The 24814-nt window shown below is 39.5% G+C and overlaps 3 protein-coding genes and 1 long non-coding RNA gene across 8 annotated transcripts in view; 2 read left to right on the top strand and 2 right to left on the bottom strand.

The window, feature by feature from the left end:
* The window catches only part of LOC105926132 (WD repeat-containing protein 46), a 39769-nt gene extending 33937 nt beyond the window's left edge, over positions 1-5832 (bottom strand). The window contains exons 1-2 of one of the 2 annotated variants that reach the window (XM_036138690.1): positions 5726-5832; positions 5372-5548 (exon numbers count right to left, since the gene is read on the bottom strand). In XM_036138690.1, coding sequence (XP_035994583.1) covers positions 5372-5548; positions 5726-5788 — 240 coding nt within the window. In that variant the 5' untranslated portion in view covers positions 5789-5832. Of the gene's footprint in view, positions 1-5371; positions 5552-5725 lie in introns of both variants that reach the window. The other variant, XM_036138688.1, reaches the window with a different exon arrangement.
* Positions 5833-8552: 2720 nt separating this feature from the next.
* LOC105926101 (cytosolic sulfotransferase 1) lies at positions 8553-12264 on the top strand. The gene is made up of 8 exons (XM_012862299.3): positions 8553-8699; positions 9436-9574; positions 9732-9860; positions 10315-10415; positions 10598-10724; positions 11490-11587; positions 11673-11847; positions 11932-12264. The coding sequence occupies exons 1-8, from the start codon at positions 8679-8681 to the stop codon at positions 12042-12044; spliced, it is 903 nt and encodes a 300-aa protein (XP_012717753.2). The 5' UTR covers positions 8553-8678; the 3' UTR covers positions 12045-12264.
* Positions 12265-12964: 700 nt separating this feature from the next.
* LOC105926102 (cytosolic sulfotransferase 3) lies at positions 12965-20633 on the top strand. Of its 4 annotated transcripts, none has more exons than XM_012862301.3 (8): positions 12965-13019; positions 15946-16084; positions 16158-16286; positions 18191-18291; positions 18371-18497; positions 18583-18680; positions 19322-19496; positions 19586-20633. In XM_012862301.3, exons 2-8 carry the CDS (start codon positions 15946-15948, stop codon positions 19696-19698), a joined length of 882 nt encoding a protein of 293 aa, XP_012717755.2. In that variant the 5' UTR covers positions 12965-13019; the 3' UTR covers positions 19699-20633. The 4 variants fall into 4 exon arrangements, with proteins under 4 accessions (XP_012717755.2, XP_012717754.2, XP_012717757.2 ...); XM_012862300.3 differs by lacking the exon at positions 12965-13019 and adding an exon at positions 13228-13649; XM_012862303.3 differs by lacking the exon at positions 12965-13019 and adding an exon at positions 14571-14887.
* Positions 20634-22857: 2224 nt separating this feature from the next.
* LOC118563635 lies at positions 22858-24575 on the bottom strand. Its single transcript, XR_004931314.1, has 3 exons — positions 23879-24575; positions 23463-23745; positions 22858-23334 (listed from the first exon to the last, which is right to left on the bottom strand). It is a non-coding gene; the product is annotated as an uncharacterized LOC118563635 (long non-coding RNA).
* Between the last annotated feature and the right edge of the window lie 239 nt (positions 24576-24814).

Consider the following 24814-nt stretch of genomic DNA (forward strand, 5'->3'; position numbering starts at 1 on the left):
TGTCCTTCAAATTAGCATTACTTACATAAAATAAAGTATTCAATTAACAGTTAAAACAGAGAAAGAAATGGTTAAGTGTAACATGCAACTCAGACAGATGTGAACCCGAAAGTTTATAAGGTGGAACACAGTTTACTCCTTTCTGAAAACCTAAAAGAAGCTTAGAAAAATTTAAATGCTGGCGGAGAGCAATAGAACACAACAGGGGTTGACAGGAAAAGACAAATGTTCACCTGCATGAAGGTAACTCAGTTTTTGTTCATAAACATAGTGTACTTCTTGGTCAAATTAAAGGGTAATGCTTAACGCTAGCTGCGCTGTATTTTATATGTTTTAGTTATATTTATGTTGCAACTTGTGGTTGCTTATGTTGAGTCTTTGTCAGCTATGATCAGTTAAAAAGGACTGATTTTGCATAAAACGATTCATAGAGAGTCTAAAGTGAACTTTTCACACCTAATACCAGATTTCACTGTATATTCTTGGCATGGATAGCTCGATGGCCGCATGAAAACATCTCCTACAGTCTGCAGTAACAGTTCAACGTTACCAATATATAGGGTTGTCAAAAATATTGATACTCTGAAAAGTATCGATATTCAAACTCTGTATCTGGATACAACAGTAATTTGGCATAGTATCGATGCTAAATATTTTAGCATATGAGGCAAACGAAGAAGGTTCCTATTTACACTGTGGAAAAACCCGGGCTACAACTTCTCAAGCAGCTAAATCCACGGTATGAAATCCTTCATGAAACACTTCAAAGATCATTTCTGGATTTTTAACATGTTGAAAAAAAATAATACCTGTTAAAATATTTTTAAATCGTGTTACATTTAGGTTCATTTTGCACTTATTTTCCACACTTATTTAACTACAATCTGTGATTCTGTTGAGAAAGCATGTTCCATGCTGAGATTGTAAGAAGTGAGTTTTTGATGCTAATAAAATATTTATCTTTACTGGCTTTATTCATGTAGGGGCACATCTAAAACAGGCAGGATACTGGCGGGCTGGAGTTGGACACTGCTGCCCCCAAGAGGATGCAGTCAGGCTGGCTGGTCGTCTTTCTTGATTTTTCAGTCGCCCGTTTCTTCCATAGACCGAACTCAGGTCTCTGAGCTCAATGTTTCTAATACAAACTAAATTTGTCCTTCAATGAAAGCCAATTAAATGATTAAATAAAAAAAAAAGGTAAAAGGCTATCAATAAATATTGTAGGGCTGGCCGATAAATTGATTTAATGGACTCATTCAAATTTACATTTCTTTAAGTTTTAATTTTTGGAATGCCAGGATTTTATTTTGCAAATGCATTCACTGGGCATTAATGGCATAAAGAGAATTGCATACAATGCTGGACATATTTAAGTTTGTTTTTAGTTATTGTTATTTTTTTAATTGCTGTAACAGCGAAACCATTGCCTTTTTTGTCTGTATAAGACAAGACACTAACTCATTAATTTACTGTTCTTAGCTCATTGTGTAATCCCACTAGCAGCAAACATTTTGTTATAGTTTCATTGTTTACAAGGATGCCATCTTATTTTACAAGCTTGTTTTACAGCTTGCATTTAGTTGCACTTTGAAATCAAGCTTCTAATAATATGATCCAACAATGAAGTAGCAAATGTCCTTCAAATTAGTGTTACTTACATAAAATAAAGTATTGAATTAACAGTTAAATGAAGACTCTCATAGTTGTCAGTAGTAGCAATGTCCTGGTAACAAGGATGTAATTTTGCAGTTTTTGTCTACGTTGGTTAACTTGACCTTTACTCGTACATGTCAGGCTATAAAGTAAAAGAATATTTAATGAAACTAATGATAAACAAGCTTAGGACCACAGCTAATCTGTCCTGGAGGATGGACAGCCCAGCAGAAGCAACGCTCACAAACACTGCATTACAAACTCAATCTGAGGCTGTGAAGGCCCCCAGTTAGCGTGTTTAATGTCAAAGCTCATGACGGTACAATCAGAAAACTTATAAACATGTCTGCCTTGTTTAACAGATCAGAGTTGACTTAACCACAAGACCTCAGGAATCAAATCCTTTGGACAAATAAGACCAAAATAGAGCCGTTTGGCTATACTGCACTCAAACACCTTATAGCCAGAGTCGAGCATGGTGGTGGTGGATGAAGGATGGGTTGAGCCAAACATGACCAGTGCGCCTTGCAGTCATTCCTCTCCCCCATACACTCGTCTGCTAGGCTCAAGGTGAGGCTGTAATGCGGTACCGCGCACGTGACGTCACCGTCTCAAGAGCAACGCCCCTTTTGCCGCTTAGGTAGGGCATACAGGAGAGAAAGCACGGATAACCCAGCTATTACAAGCGCAACAGAACCAGCGATCTGACCGACTTTACAGCCGTTAAACTTTCCCAAGACGATGTCCCAGGCGCACGGTTTACTGGGCGAACTGTCGAAGAACACACCAACCTTCAGCTCAAACGATGGCTTGAGGTTCGAGGGCTTAAAAAAACTGGAAAACTGGCCGAGTTGATCGAACGGTAAGCTTTGTTTTTTTTTCCTGCGCGGCGATCATGGCAGTGTCGGCCGTTTTTTTTTTTTTGTTGTTGTTTGCAATCACCGTCCAGGAATGGATATATGTTTAATGTTTGTCTCATTTGAAATGTTTTTGAGTAAGTTATCCTGGTAGCAGGCTATCATGTTAGCGCCTGCTACCATGACAGCCTATATGCTGTCATGGTAGCAGGCGCTACTTTATTAACATGTCGGCCACCAAAATACTCTTACCTTGACTTGATGTCGCTGGAATTGGGTCAGGATGTTCTTCGGTTGGGCCCTTTCCTCCGACAAAATGCTTGCTACATATGTACTTGAATTTGGTAACTTTTTCCGGGTTGAACTGTTGTGTAGGCCGACCGCCCCGGTGTCACACATTTCTCCTTGGCAGTCTTGAAGAAAACATCCTTCATATGCGGCCGATCAGCGTACCTCGAGTCGCTGTTGCACGTTCCATAGCAACAATGTTTAAAAACCATGGTCTTAGATTTGGAAAAAGCAGTCGTTTACCGAGTAAAACCTAGGCTAACGCATGTCTCTTTTAAAGCAAAGCAGCGGCGGGTTTCAAAAGTTTGCCCCACTGCGTACCACGTGATGTGACGTCATTGTGACGTTGTGTTTCTAAAAATAGCTCGCGCGCGGTACCGCATTGGGGCAATGTTTTTTTTTTTTTTATCAATTTGAGAGATTCATTTTTTAAGACCCTAAATTAAAGAACAGCATCTGTTGTGAGTTTGTGTACACTTAATTTAAACTTAGTAGATTTAAACTATTTTAGTAAAGTCATCATCATAAACCCCATGGCTTGATCTACCTCCAGTAACTCAAACTAAGGGAATCTGGTGACATTAAGTGTTTTTGTCTTTTAGCATAATCACGCGTTACCATCTACTGTATGGAGTTTCATAGAAAGGAAAACCTTTGTGGGAATGTTTCATAAACAGTGTGATCTCCAAAACAAAGCAGACAGAATACAACGATCAAGCATAACATTACAACCACTGACGGGTAACGTGAGTTAATTCTTCACCGTGGTAGCGGTTAGTAGGTGGGCTCTATAAGGCAGCGTTTGGTCATTGAATTTAATGCATTTAGAAACGTCATTTTACAATGATGAAGGAACAATGATGAACCGGCTATGGGTTACTGGTTACTGATGGGAAATGACGACTGGACCGATCCAACAGACAAGCTACTGCATACTGGTTCCGATGCGGTGTTTTACAGTGTGTTACATATGGGGCTGCACGACCCCAGACCAGTCAGGGGAAAACGCTCAGACCTCTGATCACTGCTGAAAGGGCCGACCACGTGCAATGACTGGCATCAGAACTGGACCAGAGATTTGATTTTACATGGCATGGATGGCTCAGCGTGGGTCTTTACCTTGGAAACACCAGGATGCACTATGGTTAGAAAGCAAATTACTAGAGGTACGGTGAGGCTTTGAACAACGTTGAGGTGGCGTGACGACCCACTTACTTGAGAGCTGTTTTCGGACCATATACATGTCCTTCTCAAAATATTAGGATATTGTGATAAAGTTCATTATTTTCCATAATGTAATGACAAAACTTGAACATTCATATATTTTAGATTCATTGCACACTAACTGAAATATTTCAGGTCTTTTATCGTCTTTAATACAGATGATTTTGGCATACAGCTCATAAAAACCCAAAATTCCCATCTCACAAAATTAGCATATTTCATCTGACCAATAAAAGAAAAGTGTTCTAAATACAAAAAAATTCAACCTTCAAATAATTATGTACAGTTATGCACTCAATACTTGGTCGGGAATCCTTTTGCAGAAATTATTGCTTCAGTGCGGCGTGGCATGGAGGCAATCAGCCTGTGGCACTGCTGAGGTGTTATGGATGCCCAGGATGCTTCGATAGCGGCCTTTAGCTCATCCAGAGTGTTGGGTCTTGTGTCTCTCAACTTTCTCTTCACAATATCCCACAGATTCTCTATGGGGTTCAGGTCAGCTACTCGCCTACTCGTTCAGAAATACCTTTCTGTGTCATACCCTCTTGCTTGAAGGTGTCAATGATGGCCTTCTGGACAGCAGTCAGGTCGGCAGTCTTACCCATGATTGGGGTTTTGAGTGTTCATACCAGGCTGGGAGTTTTAAAGGCCTCAGGAATCTTTTGCAGGTGTTTAGAGTTAATTTGCTGATTCAGATGATTAGGTTCATAGCTCGTTTAGAGACCCTTTTCATGATATGCTAATTTTGTGAGATAGGAATTTTGGGTTTTCATGAGCTGTATGCCAAAATCATCCGTATTTAGACAATAAAAGACCTGAAATATTTCAATTACTGTGCAATGAACCTAAAATATATGAATGTTCAAGTTTTATCATTACATTATGGAAAATAATGAACTTTATCACAATATGCTAATATTTTGAGAAGGACCATATACACCCTTGCATAGAAACAGCAGGATAACACACCCGCAAACCTGCCCCTGGAATGGTTTGGAAAAGGACAGCATTGAGCTTGAGGGACTGTCACGAAGCTCTAGGTTCCCCACATCTCCATCCACTCGAGCATTTTGGGGATACGCAGGAGGAAAAGCTTTAATTTGCCTCACAACGTGCACGATCTACTGCCAACATCCTGGTCCAAGAAACCACAGCATGGGAACAAACACACACAGCTGGGGTCATAATGTTATGCCTACATTAGTCGTTAATCGAGTCACCTTCTAGATCACCAATCGTCGTGTTCCGATTTTTTTCTCAAGCAATAAGTAGGATGTGTTTGAGCCATTTCGTGTACGTCGAGGATAAAACGCGTCCTGCAGTCAGGACGTCGGAGCTCCTGTTCTTACCCCCGATATGACTCTCTTTCCATCCCTCGGCCGCTCATCTCGCTTTCTTTTCTTCGCTTTCTGTGTCTGCTGCTGCTCCTTCTTCTTCTTCTCCTCCTGCTGCTGCTCAACTTGTCCTTCATCTTTGTTTTCGCCTTTCTCTTTGTCTGGAAGCTCCTGCCAGTAACGAGCTGGAGGCTGATGGAAATGACCAGAGTGGCAGTTTAACAGCACTACACGGTGACATTCGGGTTAAAGCCTTCATTTCATACATTAAAACGGGACTCAGAGAGATTAACCTGCTGCTAATTTGTGTTTTCGATCAAAGCACTAATTCGTCAGCCCGACCTTCTCACAAATAATATTGATTAGTACCTTTTTCTTTCCCTTTCCCTCCACGTGTGAAGCATTCACGTCTGCCTCGCCGGGAGACGCCATCTTGGTTGTGTACTTTTTCAAACGTCCTGTCGCGTCACTTCCTCCTTCGTCACTACGTCATCTTCTTCCCTGTTTTTAATGGGGAACCAACATCGCAACCAACATTTTCAGGTGGATATCGCCACCTAGTGTACCGGAAATGTAACTTCAGGATTAATACTTCAGGTTACATTCTCATAAATAGATAGATAGATAGATAGATAGATAGATAAATAAATAAATAAATAAATAAATAAATAAATAAATAAATAATGACCTATATAATATGGATTAAGCCTGTATCTTTAATAAATACAATGAATGCTTTATATCCTTCCCTCATTTTTTTCGTTGACACCTAATATTCCTTCCAAGTTCCACCCGTGTCCCAACTCATACCTCCTATCACGCAAAATACTCCCCTCATAATTATATTTACTACACTTCAAAATAATATGTTCTGCATCCTCTGGAACATCACAGACCTCACATTCACACATTAGATCCACACATAGCCATGAATTGATTATTTCATTGATTTTAATCCTGTATGCCCCAACCTTAACCTTGAAAAGATTACTTCCTCTCTTCTGCACTTTCCTTAAAAGACTTTGACCTTAATTGATTTCTGTATTCCGTTGTAATGTCTTCCTCCGGTGTCCATCTGTGTCCTATTTCTCCTGCCATATATCCTCCTTCGTCACTTCCTATTTCCTTGCCTAATTTAGATGAAGTGGGAATTTTAAATACATGTCCTTTCTTTACTTTTTACACTGGACACCCAACCAACACTTTTTTTGTATTCCTGATTTTTTAAGCGGTTGACCAAAATAGTTAACAAAGTCAGTGTTGTTTCAGTTTCACACGACAGTATTTATGTATATATTTGTAACAAAAAAATGTAATATGTATACCATATTGTATAGTACAATATTGTAATACGGCTTTGGTATTACAGAAACATGAGTGCAAATTAATGCTCAACGGAGGTAAACCGCTCCCTCGTGGCCATAACAAAATTACAATACCAGCAAGAAGAAAGCTCTGGGTGCTCCCCTGCAACCTGGGGAGGATGTTGCAGGAGAGGTTAAAGGTCAGGAGCCAAGATGGAGCTGTTATACAGCACATGAGGCTCTTTGCCTGTTCATCACAGAGGATACTCCTGTCTGTGTACATTTGTTCCCTATAAAGACACAGGGGTTATATTACTAGGTGTGCGTTTGGGGAAGAATGCACCTTGAATGCTGTTTGCCTTCAATAAAGACCGGTCTCTGCATTGAAAGAGTATCTTGCTTCTTGATAATCTTTTTTTTCAATGACATCCTCTTGATTTTTCAAAATCAAAGTTTTATAACTGTGAAGATATTATGCTGCCATTAACCTTTGTTGATGGACTTTCAAAGTGGCTTTAGCTCAAGACAGCTTCAAGACAATATCATCCAAGATGACAACTCAACGATTCCTCGTTACAGAGGAGTGGACCAGTTTCGGTCCAATCTGCTGGCTTAATGGCTTTAACGACCGCCCATTACTAAGGGGTGGACCTGTTTCGATTGAATTTGCATGTTATATAAGCCATTGCAAGGCCTTTGTTTGGCAATGGTATAAAGCTTGTTACTCCACATTACTCCAGACTTTTTGAATTGAGAAAGCTTCCGGGAGAGGAAGCGAAACGTCTTCAACTACAGAAAACAAGTCTAGTTACTTTTGTTTTTTGGAATGACCATCCAAATCTCACCTGGATGACTGAGAATCTTCACCAGCAATATCATCTAAGATGATCGATGACAATGTTTCATAATTTTTAACAACTTTTTTAACAAGACTTTTTATTACAGAAACATTGGTTTCTTCATATGATAAAATAAGAATTCTGGGAGACCATTTTCCAGTCCATTTCCTACCCATTTTTTTCTTGCTTTTCATATATAAATTATGTTATATGACTTTGTAAAATAAAATTCAAACGTTATCTGCAGGTATGGCCAGTAAATAATTGTTAAACACTTGTCTTTTTGCTGCTGAAGCAGTCAGGTGTGTATTATCAACACAACACAAATAGAAAAACAAGATAATTATCTTTTAAAAAAGAAGTGAATGATCATAAGTCGCTGTTCTAAGGATTTTTATTTTATTTCTGAACAAAAAGCACAAAAAAATTGTTTCCAGCAAAGCACATACCGTACAAGAGGTTGTCTCCCTGAGGCTAAAGTTACATAATTTTACATGCCATGTTAGTATGGTCTCAATGTACATCACAGCACAAGTGCTAAAAAAAAGGACAAGTGTGACTAGATTTATAAAATTGTTGTATTAGAAAGTCTCCTTTCTCCAAAACAACATGATTTCAGTCAACAAAGCTGAACTTTTGCCTGTTTGCTGGCACCAAACTAAAACACAACAGGCAAAATGAGCAAAAGCACTTCGTAGTAACTGTTAAGCAGCACAACAATGCAGGAAGGATCATATCGATTTGGCTTTAAGCCACAATTCATGTACTAAACAGGTTAGACAGGACAGACAGCCGAGTTAGAATCCAAATTTGAACTTGACTGAAATTACTCACTGAGGTTACAACTGAAAGAAGCATGTTTTATAAATTTTTGAACCTTTTATTGATCAAATTGTCTGTATTATTATGTCAAAGGAGATCAATCTTTGGAGCTGGAAAAAGGTCGTGCTGAGTTTTGATGAATTCTTTTTAGCTCTGTGTGTATCTGAGGAAATATGGAGGCAAAAGTTCAGACATGGAGCGATAAGGAGGGGCTGGAAGTTGGAACCAATTCAGAAAGGCAGCCTATTATAACAGAGAATGGTTATGTAATGTGTGGAGAACGACGCTGCTCTCTCTGTCTTTCAGGAAACACAGGAAACATCAGGAAAGGAAGGCAAAGAAGACTCCATCTGCAACATGTCTCTCGATTCCAACAAAGTATGTGAGCTTTTGCTGTTTTTAAAATTATTTCCCTTGTGCAACTTCCATCTTGTACATTGTAACCTACTGGAGTTTAGGTTTTATTTAGCTCTTGGTGTTTAAATACTAAAAATAGCTTTTCGAGGAAGTTGTTTAAATGCACAGGGCTGTCATGAGAATGCATTAAATAGTTTCATTAAACAGTTGCAAATGTCAGACCTTTTCTCATTGTCTTCCAGGCTTTCACTAAACTCACTCCTTCATGTCTTCTTGTTAAATGTGAGAAGACTGGAATGGGTCTGTTTGTTTTCTTAAAACGTGTTTTTTTTTCATCTCACACCATTAGATTTCAACATTATTTTTACAACCATATTCCCCTTCTTGTAGTTTGTGATCCGCGAAACACTGTTAATTTCTCCACAAACTAATTTCAGGACCAGAGGGGAATGGTCTTTTAATGCTGTAGCCCCCAGACTGGGGAACTTTATCTCTACGCTGTCTTGACTCTGTTCATACTTTTAAGAAGCAGTTGAAGACCCACTTGTTCTGACTGGCTTTTAACTAGTTTAGTTTTATGCTATGGTGTTGCATTTTATTTTGTGTCGTTTTATGGTTGTTTTCATTGTGAATTACTTTGTGGTGATTCACAATAAAATAAAGTTTATTTACGTACTTACTTACTTACATTGTTTCACCTCACAATAAAACAGGTTTTACAATTTGACGTCTATCCTTGCACTTTCCTTTATCACAGATGGATTCGTCTTCTCGGCCAAAGCTGTATGATTTCCATGGAGTCGCGATGACGGACATTTTCACGGCCAACTGGGAAAACGTTCAAAACTTTCAGGCCAGACCGGATGATATACTTATAGCTACGTATCCAAAAGCAGGTTGGTCTAAAGCATCTTTACATGTTTTATTGATCATAGATGTGTGTGTGTGTGTGTGTGTGTGTGTGTGTGAGTGTGTGTGTAAGAGAGAGAGAGAGAGAGAGATGCAGCTGGGATCATTATTCATGCCTCATTATGCGCCTCTGCTTCTCTTCAGGGACCACATGGGTCTCCCAAATCCTTGACATGCTGTATTTTGGCCAGATTTCTCCGGAGCGTTTGAAAACGCTCCCTATCTACGAGAGAGTGCCTTTTTTGGAGATGATGATCCCAAACGTGGTGACAGGTTAAAGACAACATGCGATCTGCATTTTACTCACTTTAAATCTCAATTGACTGCCAAACTGCAGCCCATAAAAACACGTTTTAGTGTCCTAATCTGTAGGATTTGGATTTGTTCGTCATCTCAGTTTTGAGTTTCAGATTTTCTTGGTTTAGTTTTGCCTTCAGTGATGCTCAGTTTAGCGATACTTATACTTATGGTCACGTTGTTTGTCAGGTTTTTTTCCAGGTGTGTCTCTGTCATGTTTGCTTATTCTAGGTAATTTTCACCATCTTAGCCTCCTAAGTGTAGGTAGATTTTAGTTGGTACTTTTAAAAAATAAGCGGGCTTCAAATAAAAAAAACTAGTACTTTACCAGCAACGTGCAGATAATTTGTGCGTTATTAACACCAAATAATTTGTAGCATTTTTTCGGAGGAAGAAAATATTCAGTGTTTTTTTTTCTATTCCTGCACAGGAACAGACCAGGCAGATAAGCTTCCGACTACCCCTCGACTCATCAAAACCCATTTACCGGTGCAGTTTGTGCCAAAGTCCTTTTGGGAGCAGAACTGCCGGGTACAGAAGCCTCCCTGTCGTTTGCATTTTCGTAATAGGACCACAATAAATTGAAATACTGGATGATGCTATAGGTTGCACATTGGCTACACTGAAGCTGCATGTTGGGACTCAGATTTTATCTAAGGTTTAAAGCAATTTTGATTTTGACAGAATGCCGTTTTTTTTTGTTGTTTTTTCAGATAATTTATGTAGCCCGCAACGCAAAGGACAACATGGTGTCTTATTACCACTTTGACTGCATGAACCTTGTCCAACCCGCGGCTGGAGACTGGAAGAGCTACTTCCAGAAATTCATGGAGGGAAAATGTATGTATGAAACTATTGTCTTCAATGTCTCCATACAGTAACAGGCTAACCTTTTTTCATTTATTACTAAAAAAAATAGCTCCAACAGTTACCAATAGGTGGGATACACCCTGGAGAGCTTGTCAGGATAACACCACTCATATTTCTGGGTAACGGTAGAATAACCAATTAGCCTCATGATTTTGGCCTGTAAGACACACTCAGGAGAACATGCTAAGTCTGGGTGAATATGCCAAGTCCATGAAGAAAGACCCTGGGCCAGGATCTGAGCAAAGGCCCTAACTGCTATAAGGCATAAGTGCTGCAGGTGTGCCACCGTGAAGCCCAGCATGCCTCCCATTTGGCAATAACCTTTCTAAAACCTTCTCCAAGATTTAGCCGACTCAAGGGCGCCAAACCTTGAAAATCATTGCTGGCATATTTTAATATAAAATGTAAGTTTTCTTAAATGAGGCTGTGTCCATTGTTTAGAGTTATATATCAGTTTCCTTGAGTTGGCTGTAAGGGTTGTTTTTATCCAGCAGTCTCTGTATCTGATGTAATTTGGCATCCAGCATGTAAATGACTGCCTCCTTGTTGTTCTGTTGATCTACTTTATAATGTTTTTATCTGTATGTAGCTTAGTTTTGTTAGATATATAACACCGAGTAATATTTTTTTTTTTGCTTTAAGTTGGTTTTGGAAGTCTGTAAAGACTTGAATTCAAAGTGGATGTACTTTCCTTTTGAACAAACCTTCTCTTGTTTTTGTTATTCTGCCACCCAGTGGTGTTTGGCTCCTGGTATGACCATGTGAACGGATGGTGGAAGAAGAAGCAAACCCATTCAAACATTCACTACATGTTCTATGAAGATATGATTGAGGTAATTCGTTTTAATCTTCCATGGCTCTCCTGACTTTGCCACTAAATTGTTATGAAGCAAGGATGATTTCTGATTATGCTTACAGGACACTGGACGTGAAATAGACAAACTCTGCAACTTTGTCGGTTTGTCTCCCTCTGTCGAGGAGAAGGAAAAGGTCAGAAGTGAAGTACAGTTTGACAGCATGAAAAAAAATGACATGGCCAACTATTCCACTCTGCCAGTGATGGATTTCAAGGTTTCTCCCTTCATGCGGAAAGGTATGATGAATACCTGCGTGTTGCAAGATGTCGAAATTAACTTTCAAACAACAGTGCAAGCATCTTATGTCTGCATCTCTGCAGGTAAAGTTGGTGACTGGAAGAATCACTTCACCGTGGCTCAGAACGAAGAGTTTGAAGAAGACTACAAGAGAAAGATGACGGACCCTACTCTGCAGCTCCGCTGGGAAATCTGAACAATACCGACGACAAAGAGGGTCACGCTCATTAAATGTGACTTTTACTGTAAGACAGGAATAGCTTTGTAAGTTAAAATGTGATTAATGGACGTCAGCTTATTTTGTGCTGATTTCAAACAATAAAATGTATGGCCAGTGATGTAATGACTGTAAGCTTTAACTACTCAGGTTAGCAAACCCCATTTTATATATTTGTAATAAAAGAATGATTCTGTTTCAACAACGGCTCCTGTAAAACACTCCACATGTTGTAGCTGAATAGCAATCACTCTTTGGTTTAGTTTTTTTTTTTTTAAATTACAAACTCTGTGATGGACTAGCGACCTGTCCAGGGTGTTCCCCACCTCTCAGCCAGCGACCTTGGACAGAAAAGTGGGTAAAGGCAAGGATGGCTAGATCAAGGTAGAATATTTTGTTAGTGACTATAATGGATCACCTGGTAGCATAGGTGGGTAAATCTGGCTTCAGAAAGTCAAACACCCTGCCTAGGCAGGTTTTTTTTTTTTTTTTTTTACTTTAAACCCCCATGGTAATGATTAGAGGCTTAAATTCTGCTACTTTGGGAGAAGCAGGAAACTGGAGAGAGCATATTTAGAAAACTAAATATAAGAGGAAGAAGAATGAACACCAGCAGGAAAGCAATAACTATTCCAAAATGACCAGAAATGAGATCTGTAAGGAGACACACAAAAAAAGATTAAATTAAAAAAATGAAGAAATACTGCCCTACAGCATCATGCCAGAGGTAGATCTGGACGGAAATCAAATCTTGGTCAAACACATTTTGACTTTACTGTCCAGCCAGAAACACATGTGCTCATGCGCTTGAGTCAGCGAGTTAATAAATCCCCTGGTGAAACTGAGGAAGTTGAGCAACATGTTACGCTGAATATTGCTAAAAAAAACTGATTTTAGTTCAGAAGACTCTGACTCTGACACGACTACTCGGCAAGACGTTATCATTTTAACAAGGTGAGTGTGGCGTTCATTTTTCTTAAAGATGGACATCTAATGTCATGTTACGCCATAGACAAAGGTTTTAAACTCATTGACAGTTGTATAAATCACCTGTGTGCTCACAGGGATAAAGAACTAAAAGGGAGAGCCTCAATTTTTAACCAGCTAGAGATTGTTTCAAGGAGAGTTCAAAGGAGACAGAATAATCAAACATTAACAGCAATATGATCAGTAAGATAGAGCAACTGTGTTTTAATTAGGTTTTATGTATAAATGTCCACTTTTCTTTCTTTGGATTTCATGACTTAGACTTTGGACGTTATTACAAAAAGTATAGCACAGTATACTAAATGAATCCTTACTGAAAGACAAAGACAGCGAGTGCAAAGACCCATAACATGTGACACAGTTAGCACACACACCTCTTTGCAAAGTGCATTGACACACAGCCAGCCAGGCAGGCAGGTGGACTGACTCTGGAACCTCAAGGAGAGCCATTATCCACAAACTGAGAAAGATTTAACATTGATGAGCTTCCCAGGAGTGGCTGCTCTACCAAAATTACTCAAGGGTGGCGTCTACAACTCAGGTCACAAAAGAACCCGGGACATCTAAAGCACTGCCAGCCTTACCTCTGCAGTTAAGGTAAGAATTCACGAATAAAACGAAATGGAAGAAACTGTGTAAAAATGGCATTTAGAGGAGAGCTCCAAGGCCAAAGCCACGGCAGATGTTAAATAACTGAAGCAGAGAACCCGATAGTTCAGCCAGACACTGTGTTGCGCTTAAAAGGTTAATGAAAAAAAATAACATAAATAAAAACATGGTGCAGGCAGGACAAAGTCCAGTGTGAGAAGAGAGCAGACAGAAGTGGGGAATCCGGCATCAGGAAAGTAAAAACTGATTTTTCTTCATCCTGTTCACTTAACCGGCTGATCTTAGTCCCTGTCTATGTGGTTGAGCTGGAAATGCAAATGGTTGGTGCTAATCTCTGGACCACCTTTTTACTTTTGGATCCTGGATTCTCCACCTCTGGAGACAGACGGTGCTGAAGGCAGGCTGCTCACAGCGGGAGATGACGGGCTGAATAGACTGGAAGTAGAATCCGCAAGACACACAAGGGTGCCATGATTTGGGTGCCATGATTTTCCACTCTTTGCTCCACTTCTCTCAGCCACCAGTCACTACCCAGTTGGTCAGTCACCTCCCAGCCACCACTCAGCACCTGATCAGCTCCACCTGCTGCCACTAATTAGTCCCAACCCTGCTCACCCGTCGCCATTATATTATATATTTATATTATACTTATTTACCGCCTCAGTCATGCACTCCATGCCGGAACGTCTTGTCCCATCTTATGTGCGCTGCTGCCGAGATTTCTACCAGTTCCTGTGTGCTCAGCCAGCTGGATGCTGTGTCTCTGCTCATGTTCAGCCCCACTCATGTTTGGTTCCAGTGCCTGCATGCTGCTCAGGTCTGTTTGGCTCCTTTTGAGATCCAGCTGCTTGCTTTTGCCCGTCCTGGTTGTTCCTCGGCCTGCATCATCAACTCTGGTCAGTTCCTGCTTTCATCTCTGGTTCTGGTCTGCATGCCTGCCTGCCTCGTCAGCCACTACTCATCAGTCAAGTCTGTTTCTGTCTGCCTGTAATATCAGCCACTATTCATCCATTTCAATAAACCTTTTAAAAATGTAAATCTGTTGTCTGGCTGAATTGTCGGGTTCTCAGAACATTTTTCGGAATAAAGGATCAAACACTGAATGGCAGGCAGAAGAAGGCCAACATGTCCGCTGGGCTATAGTCCAAGAGGCGCGTCCAGAAATCACAGGGTGATGAGGTATCCAGTGAGGGGAAGGAAAACCGGGAATCCAGGAACAAGAACAGGTCAGAACAGGTGATGTACACAATTGCTGGCAAGCAACTTACACAAGGCTTGAAGGCAATCTGAGACAGGCTGTGGAAGGCATGTACATAAAAGCAGAGAGAAAGGTGAAAACCATCCAGGCAATCAGGAAAAGAGCATCTGTAGCTGCTCTAGTAGTTAACCACAGTGAAGGTGGAGCAGAGCAGAGACAAACAGCTAGCCAGCCCAAAAAAAACTAAATATGGCAGACAGAAAGTACGACAGCAGATCCGAAATAAAACAAAAGCCTCTCCAGCATTTCCCACAAAACATCTTGATCATCCCCAATACTTTTTGGAAAACAATCCGTGGACCTTTTGGAAGTTCTGTCCCATTGCTGACATACCAAGAAACATGGTGGTGAAGTTCTTCTCTCTAGCACAAACAAAGTCTTCTCTCTAGCAGAAGATCCCGAGGGAGATGGCGTCCACAAAGGTTTGTGAAAACTCCTAAGCACAACAGTAAGTCAGCTTCCAAAAGCAATAAAGAAAGGTTTGGATTGTCCTAGACCAAGTCTGGACTTCCAATAGGCCGTGATGCTGTAATGCTTTAACAGTAGCTTCAAGCTGGAAAACTCTCCGCTGTGATTAACTAAAAAACTATTCTGGAAGGAGTGGGACAAAAATCTTCCACAGTTACGTAAAAGTGTCATTGCCAGTTATTGCAAATGCTCGATGACAGTTGTTGCTTCCATGGTTGGTACAGAGCCAATTATTAGATTTAGAAGAAAATAGCTTTTTCACATAGAACCAGGTTGGTTTGGATTGCATTTTTCAATCTTTGTCTAATCTTAAAATATGATAACCTGAAACATTTAAGTGTGACAAAAAAGCAACAACAATAGAATTCTGTGAGTGGGTGAATACTTTTTTATAGCATTGTTTGACACTTTTTCCCAAAACTTCATCAATGTCAATATGTTTCAGTCTTGGAGTTCCCCTATTTTTAAAAAATAATTTTATTTTTTTACTGTTGGCTGTAAAGTCCTTATTTATTTAAAACTCAATAGGGCATAGATAAAGCCTGTTGATGTTTACAGATGGATCTACCACCTCGCCCCACTCTGTTTGACTTCCATGGCGTCTCCATGGTCAAATATTTCACAGACAACTGGGACAATGTTCAGAGCTTCAAGGCGAGACCAGATGATATTCTAATAGCGACTTACCCTAAAGCAGGTGAGCTCAAGTATGCCGAATCTTTCCCTTGTTTTCAGTTTATTATATCTGAGTTTAAGTGTTTCCATCACAGGAACGACGTGGGTTTCGTACATTCTGGATCTTCTCTACTTTGATGACACAATTTCAGACTGCCGTTCTTCTGTCCCTCTGCAGGAGAGAGTGCCTTTCCTGGAGATCAGTGCACCTCATCGGCCCAAAGGTTCAATTTTAGAGGCGTTCTTAATGCAGCAACACTTACTAACAGCAGTCTTTGTGTTTTTGGCACCCCTGGTGTAAAAAGCTTCAAAATAAATTAAATAATTTTTATATATTTTTTGAAGCAGCCTAGCCTCACTCTGAAAAGAAACCTTCTCACAGGGAGTTTTGCACATTTTTCTGCCCCTATCCTCCCCCATTATCACAAACATTGTGTGTTGTGCCAAGATGGCTCACCGCTGTTTTCTTTAGATATATTGGCATGTCCAAACACGCCCGAGCACTTTTAAAATGAAGCAAATATGTCAGCAGATGTTTCTGGTTTACACAGCTAGATTCTCCTTTAAAACCTTTTTAAAAGTTATTTTTATGTCACAGAAAACTTTATGCACATTTCCATTGCTATTGCCGTTTAAAATGTTCTCTTCAACCGGCAATAAATCATGGGATAGGGTGGGCTGCGAAGGATATGCCGGACCCCGCCTTCAAATTGGGCAAAGGGACACATTTGTTGGTCACCTTTGAAGGGCTGCATCCGAAAACGTCTTTTGGGTAAGGATTTTTAGTCAAAGCGGAAGTGTGTCAGCCGTCGCCATGATAAGGCAAGGCAAGGCAAGGCAAGGCAAATTTATTTATATAGCACAATTCAGTAGGCGTCGCATGTAAGTGCTGTCCAAATACTGTAGTCAGTAAGGAAAGAGGTTTTGGCAAAGAAGCCTGTGTGCTTTCTCACAGCTGCTTTAGCATAGCAACCTGGCAATGTCCCTTACCAGTGCTAAGGAGCTATAAGCAATACCAGAATCCTGTGCATGACGAGACGTTCAAGCACAGCCCACCCCACAGAAATGAACAAAAATGTCCAGAGAGAAGGGGGCACGCACTTTGTAGTTTCCTAACCACAATAGTGTTCATATTGTTGACCCCATGAAAGGTGAAGGAACAGGAGCTAGGAGCAAAAGCTAGAAGCTATCATTAGACACATTCGTATGGAGCCTTTAAAGGAGTCATGAATTGGGACAGCCTTCGTGACGCGGTCATAATCGGCACACAGATGTGGCCTTCAAAGGATGCAGCCCCTGTCCCATGTTTCATCCTACTTAGGTCACACCTACCCTTAACTTTGACACACCTAACTTGGATACTCCTTCACTTTTTGCAGATGTTGGCACAGTCAGCCAACCGCAGCACCCTATCTGTTCTCGCCCTCCAGTCTAAATACAAAGTTAACAGCCGAAAGCCACAGGTTATTAGTGTAAGAAAAAATGTCAGGTAATAAACCTAGAGAATGTCAGTTATCAAATATAATGATCTAGCAGTGGACCCAATAAATATATTTAAGGCATAAATCACTAAATTAACATTTGTGTTCCTCATATATCAACATTTTAATCAGCTTTAAAGTTCAACTCTTTACAAAATGCATTAGTTACACTTCTTTCTATAGAAAATAATAGGGATAAATGTACTTTTCTGAAAGGTTGGATTCTCCAATATTTTCTACGGTGATACATGCCACAGAAATGAAAAAGGAATTCTTCCACATCTTCACCAGATGTGCTAATAAATGTTGAGGGTGCTGTGCTGTATATCTGCAAAGTCATGTAAAAAAAATAAGGACTCCTCTGAAATATTATTCAATGTTATTCTTTGAGAAATGTTTCCATTTTGATATCTAATCTAACTTTTAATGCCTGGGAAAGGAAGCAATTTAACTGTACTTACAGAAGAAAAAATAACCATGTTTTACTCACTGAACAAAAGATATCCATAGAAATGTGTTTTTGAGCAAAGAAGAAATTTAGGACACCCTTCTAATGGCCAGTCTTTTCCCTCATTTGGTAGAATTGTAATGAAGAGAATCTAGACTCACACTGAATAAGCTGACAATTTATCCTTTTCCCAATAAAGGCAAAGATTTGGCAGACCAGCTCCCTACTGCTCCTCGCCTCATTAAAACCCACCTACCAGTTCAGTTTGTGCCAAAGTCGTTCTGGGAGCAACGCAGTAGGGTAAAACACATGTTCTCGCACATCGGTGTGTCATTAAGATCAACAGATAAAACCTAATTTGTTGTTTATGCTTTACCAGATTGTGTATGTGGCTCGGAATGCAAAGGACACCGCCGTTTCCTATTTCCATTTTGGACGCATGAACCATGTCCACCCAGAAACAGGGGACTGGAGCTGCTTTCTACAGAACTTCATAAAGGGAAACAGTAAGTATAACAGTTTGATAGAGTCGAAATATAAGCAACGATAGAATTTAATTTCAATTTGATTTTAACAAACACGTGCTTCCAGTGGTGTTTGGATCGTGGTATCAGCATGTGAACGCCTGGTGGGACAAGAAGCAGACTTATTCTAATATCCACTACATGTTCTATGAGGACTTAATAGAGGTGAGAAGAGATGAAACAGCAACTACCTCAACAGTCAGAAATGATCTGATATGAAAAAAGAACTTTGGTCTAGTTGGTGAAAACGCCTTTGATACTTTGGTTTGTTACGTTGGAACAGACAATTAAACTTTCTTTGATATTTTATTTTAAACCGTTTAGTGGAAATTCTGTTGCTAACTTCAAATGTCTTCAAATTAGCTTTATTTTCATTATGTTATACCATAATTAAATGTTTTGATGAAACACGCACATAATTACACATAACACGTAGACACAACAAGACAAGATCTATCTATCTATCTATCTATCTATCTATCTATCTGTCTGTCTGTCTGTCTGTCTGTCTGTCTGTCTGTCTGTCTGTCTGTCTGTCTGTCTGTCTGTCTGTCTGTCTGTCTGTCTATCTATCTATCTATCTATCTATCTATCTATCTATCTATCTATCTATCTATCTATCTATCTGTTTATTTTCTCTATTTTTAGCTAACCTATTGTTTTGCATCAAAAATCTTTGCCTGTAAGGCTCCAATTTAATTTTTTTGCCTCCTGAGATTCTTCCAGTGCCTTGGCTTCAGCTTCTTATTTATTATCAACACGTTGTAATTTGCATAATTTCACAAGTGTTCTTTCATAATTTCTAGGACTCTGGGCGAGAAATCGACAGACTTTGTTCATTTCTGGGCTTGTCTCCAACAACTGAAAAGAAGGAACATGTCAGAGCTAAAGTGACATTTGACAACATGAAACAAAACAAAATTACCAACTTCTCCACTCTCCCACTGATGAACCAGAGCGTGTCTTCTTTCTACAGAAAAGGTCTGTGAAAAGTTTTACAGAAAAGCTCTCGCAGACTTCCACCATCTTTAGCTGAAATTATCATTGATCCAATCTCATCTGATTTCCAGGAGCAGTAGGAGACTGGAAGAACCATTTCACCGTGGCACAGAATGAGCAGTTCGATGAAGACTATAAGAGCAAAATGAAGAACCCTGCTCTGTGCTTTCGTACTGAAATTTAAAAACCTTGCCTTAAGCCGCACAATGTCTACCACAGGAAGAAAATCCAAGGTTCAAATCTCTGCTGTGACATTTCTGTGTGGATTTTGCAGCTTTCCCTCATGCACAGGTTCAGGTTTCCTTCCACAGTCTATCAAAAATATGCATGCTTTTTCACATACTATAAATTGCTCCTAGGTGTGTTTGTATCTGTGTGCGTGCACATTGTTATCTTACCTGTTTGTCTCTGTGTTGACTCTGTGATTGACTGACCACTTCCCAATGACTGCTGGGATAGTTTTGAGCCTTCATATCAACCCTGAGCAGGATTTTTAGTACAGAAATGGATAGCAGAGTTCACAAGAAGTTAATAAATTTTCAAGAAGAAAGACTGTTAATAAGTGCAAAACATTTGTCCGGTGATGGGGCAGTCATGCAATTTTGCTGCTATTTGACCCAGGCTCCCATGCACTGACCATAAACACGCCTGTGTATTCTGTCCAACCCTCCCAAAATATTAATTAACCCCTTTTTATTTTATCCTCATGTCACGTGGACACTGTAATATTTTAGCCAGAATGATTCTTAGCTTTACAGAGTAACAGCCTGTAGATCTTGACTTCTGTAGGCTGTTGCCTCTTCAGGGTTTTCTCTGTGTCATGCAAACCATTGTACACCTATTTGTAATTTTGATTATTCCTTTTGATTGTGTCTCACTTTTTAAATGGATGCAGTGTTTAATTAAGGATGTGAACTTATTCTTGCAACGATCAAATAAGATCTCTTAAGATCCAATACGCTCCAAATAACCATTAGAGTCTGATCAGTTCATTTGATTGTTCATATTTCAGACATTTACGCTTCAAGTCTCATAAGTTCAAATGTTGTTTGTCTTTGGTTTGTCTTTTTATTTGTTGTTTGTTTCATTACTGCGATAAGAAATAAAATAAATACTTGTAAGTTTAAATCAGCTTGAATCTTTTACTAGCTCATTGTGAGTGTGTATTTAATTATCTTTAGATTAAGCTTCCTTATTTATGGTAAAAATTAGTTTTACCACCAAGAAATTCAAGGTTCAATGCTAATTCAATTGTACCCAAAGGTAGATTTATTAGTGGTTCGAAATATCCACATAGTGGGGAAAAGAACAGAAAAAGCAGATTCTAAAATAGCCATAAAATATTGCAGTCCTCAACACTCCACAAACAAAAGGGCACAGAAGAGATAAATACACAGTCCATCGATTGAGTCTGAGTCGTTTCATTACCAGCAGCATGAACAAAGATCCGTCTGGAGGGAAGGAGCCAAAACTTTCTTTGAAGCCGAGGGGAGTTTTCTTTTGAACAGAAGTGGCCATGCGCTGTACCTGCCACCAAAAAAAAGGAATTAAACAGATTTGATCAAATTGGGTCTTTATGGTTCGGTCTACATCAAAATGGCAGAATTTCCTTATCAGTACGGGCACTGATAAGCCTCACAATTAGATTGAAAGCTTAATTTCTCATCTACAGTTGTTCCAAGATATAAAGAAGTATGTCGCAGACATCATGAAAATAGTTCACATTAGACTGATAGATTAAGCAACAACGCATGAACAACTATAGCATTATCTTTGATTTACAGTAGTATAATTTTACATTGCTACAACTTATTTCATTAAGACTGTGTGTAATGCAGTCCTTAGCGGTCAAACATGATGAAATGCATGGCAACAGGTCTGGGCAGAATGGCTGAAATGAAAAAGAAACAAGATATTGTAAAAGTCCAGTTTAGGTCTGGAGCTCAACATGATGGTGGCAGCTGAGCACAAATACTGACCTGAAGCAACAAATGCTGACCTGAACAAAAATGCGGACATTATTCCGAGATCTTTAAAAACACTTCTAGTAATCTTCATAAAGTTCATTATTACAAATTTTAGAGGCCTGCAGATGGTTCAAAATGCAAAACTGGGAAATATGAGGATATCAGTCCAGTCCCTTCACTGGTTGCCTTGTCAGGTTGGAGCTGATTTCAAGATATTGTTGCTCACCTGCAGGTACTAAATGGTCTATCCGACCCGTGCTCTCTCCTGCCCCATCTCTGTGGAACAATTTCCCTCAAGACATTCGCCAGGCATGTTCTGTGGAGGTTTTTAAAAGCTAAACTAAAGAACCACTTGTTCACTTTATCTTATGTGGCTTAATTCAATGCCTAAAGTTATATTGTTTTAGTTTTGGTGTTCCCTTTTTGGTCATATGGTTTTATGATTTTTACCTGATTTTAAACTGTATTGTTTTATTCCTTGTTTTATTATTTTGTTTCACCTTCCGTTCAGCACTTTGTTTGAAAGTGATTTGTAAATAAAGTTATTATTATTATTATTATTATTAATAATAATAATAATATTAATAATAATAATAATAATAATAATAATAATATACAGATAGTTTAGTCAAAACCTCATTTGTTTTGCAATTTTATGGTCTATAAAATTATGCTTGAGAGCAAGATACTGTACCTTTGAACAGTAAAAGGACAACCTGAATTAAAAAGGATAGGTTTTAGATAAGAAGCTGACTTTGCACTGCTTATGTGAGCCACGCAAAGATAGACGAAACATTCAGGTGAGCTAACGCACAGTTTGGTATTTAATATATCTCTAGACTAGCAGGTCTTTAAAATTAAACCGTCTAGCAGATTGTTTCCTCTGCTTCTTGCAGCTGGTGAAATGTGTAAAGTCTGAACTGCCATAATGTCAAAGTGTTTACAGTTTTTCTCAAATGCTAAAACACATTTCACAAACGTTTCGTCCATGTTCTCCAATGTCTAAACACAACACCCTTTTCTAAAGCTACATAAACACAACCACACCTTCTCCCTTCAAAACTAAAACTTTCACACCCAAAGAGCAGCTCAAAGCTTTCAAAGATGTAAACACTATACACATCATTACACACTACAGCAAAACAATTGAAAACACAATGCTTAATTTGTGAGAAGGTTCTTTGTTTCTTTACTGCCAATGCATATTTTTAGAAACTTTACAATTCTGGATCTTCTTAGAGTTCTGCAGAGGATTGGGCATTTAGATTTGTGAGTTTCGTATGACGGGTATAAATCTATAGTAAATTCTGTACACTACTGTAACACAACTCACTGCAAAAGCAGAATCTATTGCACACAACAGTACTCTTGAAAACATGATCAGGGTGTTACGTTTTTTTTATTCATTTTACAGTATTTACACCACAATCACTGTGCGGCATCATGTCGCTGAGCTGCATCAGGCCACATCACCTCATCCACATCACAGGCTATATTGTCTCTTGCCAGGCACCGTGGAAAAAACGCCCTGGAATGGCGGATCCATCCTTGGAAGTTCTCCACTGGGATGTCAACACACGCCAGCTCCATTGCCCTTAGGAGGTTTTCTCTAGTGTATGGTTGTCATAAACCTTCCATCTCCACGATGAGAAGAACTCCTCTGTAGGGTTCATGAAAGGGGAGTAGGGTGGCAGACAGACGTTTAAAAAGTGGTTACTGTTGGTGGTGAACCACTCACTTATTTGGTTTGTTGTGTGGAAGCGTACATTGTCCCAAATGATCACATAAAAGGTTGAAGCCAGCCTCATCCAGGAAGAGGTACACATGAGGTCTGGCCATTGCTGTAATATTCTCTGTGAAAATGTGAAAGTGCACAGGTGTTCAGAACAACAGTCAATCAGGTAGCATATTACTGTATTATAGGCCACTGAGCAACACAGTATGTTTACTAACTGTACTGTGAACATGGATGTATACTTACTTGCACATACTCATAACGTAGGTCTTTGTGTCATGCAGAGTTTCGCTCAAAGGGAACCCTATAGACTTGTTTCATCCGCATCTTTTGGCGCCGGAGAACTCGGTCTATTGTGGCCAAGCTGACATCATCAATGCCCTCAAAGTTCACATTATCGTCAATGACTTTGTCTCTGATCTCCCGGAGTCTGATGAGGTTGTTCTCATGAACCATATTCACAATGGGGGTTTCTTGTGCCGCTGTAAATATGGCAAACCGCCCACCTCTATGTGGCATTCTTTCAACTCTAAAGAAAGAAACGTGTCGTCAATTGACATGTTTTACAATACAGTAAGAACTGATTTGAAACTACTGTAATAGACTACTTTCACAGGCTTGTAAAATTGTTTTGTGACAAAGAAAGCAATAGAGTACAATACCTGTTGTGTTGTCTGAATGCCCTGATAATGGTGGCCACGGTGAACCTACTCAGGTTTGGACGGACTCTTAGTCCTGTTTCACCCATTGTCATGCCATGGACAATGACATGGTCAATGACTGTTGCTCGCATCTCGTCCGTAATGATGGTACGAGGTTGTCTTGCTCTTCCTCCTGGACCTTCTCTTCCTTGTTGGCCTGCTCCTCTTCCTCCCTGGCCAGCTCCTTTTCCACCATGGCCTGCTCCTCTTCCTCCCTGGCCAGCTCTTCTCCCTCCTCTGACGCGATTACCTCTTCCCCTGACTCTGCCTTCATCCATTGTGTTTGTTTGGAATCTTCAGCAAACTGTGCACTCTGAACTTGCTTTTATACATGTGGTCACAGCATTAGCAACAGGTGTTTTCAATTTTGAGTCGTTGTGTGTAATGAATGACGCCAGGTGTGTTCATTTTGTTCAAATATTGCTGACTGTGGCAAGCATTTTGCATCACATGAGCTTTCATTTGAGAATATGAGCAGAGTTATTTTGCAACTTGTGTTTTAGCAAGGAAAAATGTGTTAAGATTTATGTGAATGGAGGATTGTGTTTTGTGAATTGTGTCTTCATGTGAAATGTGTTTATGATATTGAAAAATGATGGCTAGATTTAGTAAATGTGTTTAGACAACTGGTCATTTGGTTCAGAGGATTGGCTTTTGTGTTTTAGCATTTGAGAAAAACTGTATGGTATACCATGTTTTAAAAAATTATATTCCCATGAAGCCTTGCATGTCTGTCTCACTGTTTGTTGATAAAGAACTGATCTGATCAAAAAACTTTGTTTATTATACTTTTATTTGTATTATACCTTCCAAAGTCCTCTCAAGAAACCATAAAGTTATGTTCAGGGAGAGGAAGCAAAGCTCTCGTTCCTCCTCTGTCATGTTTTTTAGTTGAAA

This window comes from Fundulus heteroclitus, chromosome 1 (assembly GCF_011125445.2).
Source record: "Fundulus heteroclitus isolate FHET01 chromosome 1, MU-UCD_Fhet_4.1, whole genome shotgun sequence".
Classification (NCBI taxonomy): Eukaryota; Metazoa; Chordata; class Actinopteri; order Cyprinodontiformes; family Fundulidae; genus Fundulus; species Fundulus heteroclitus.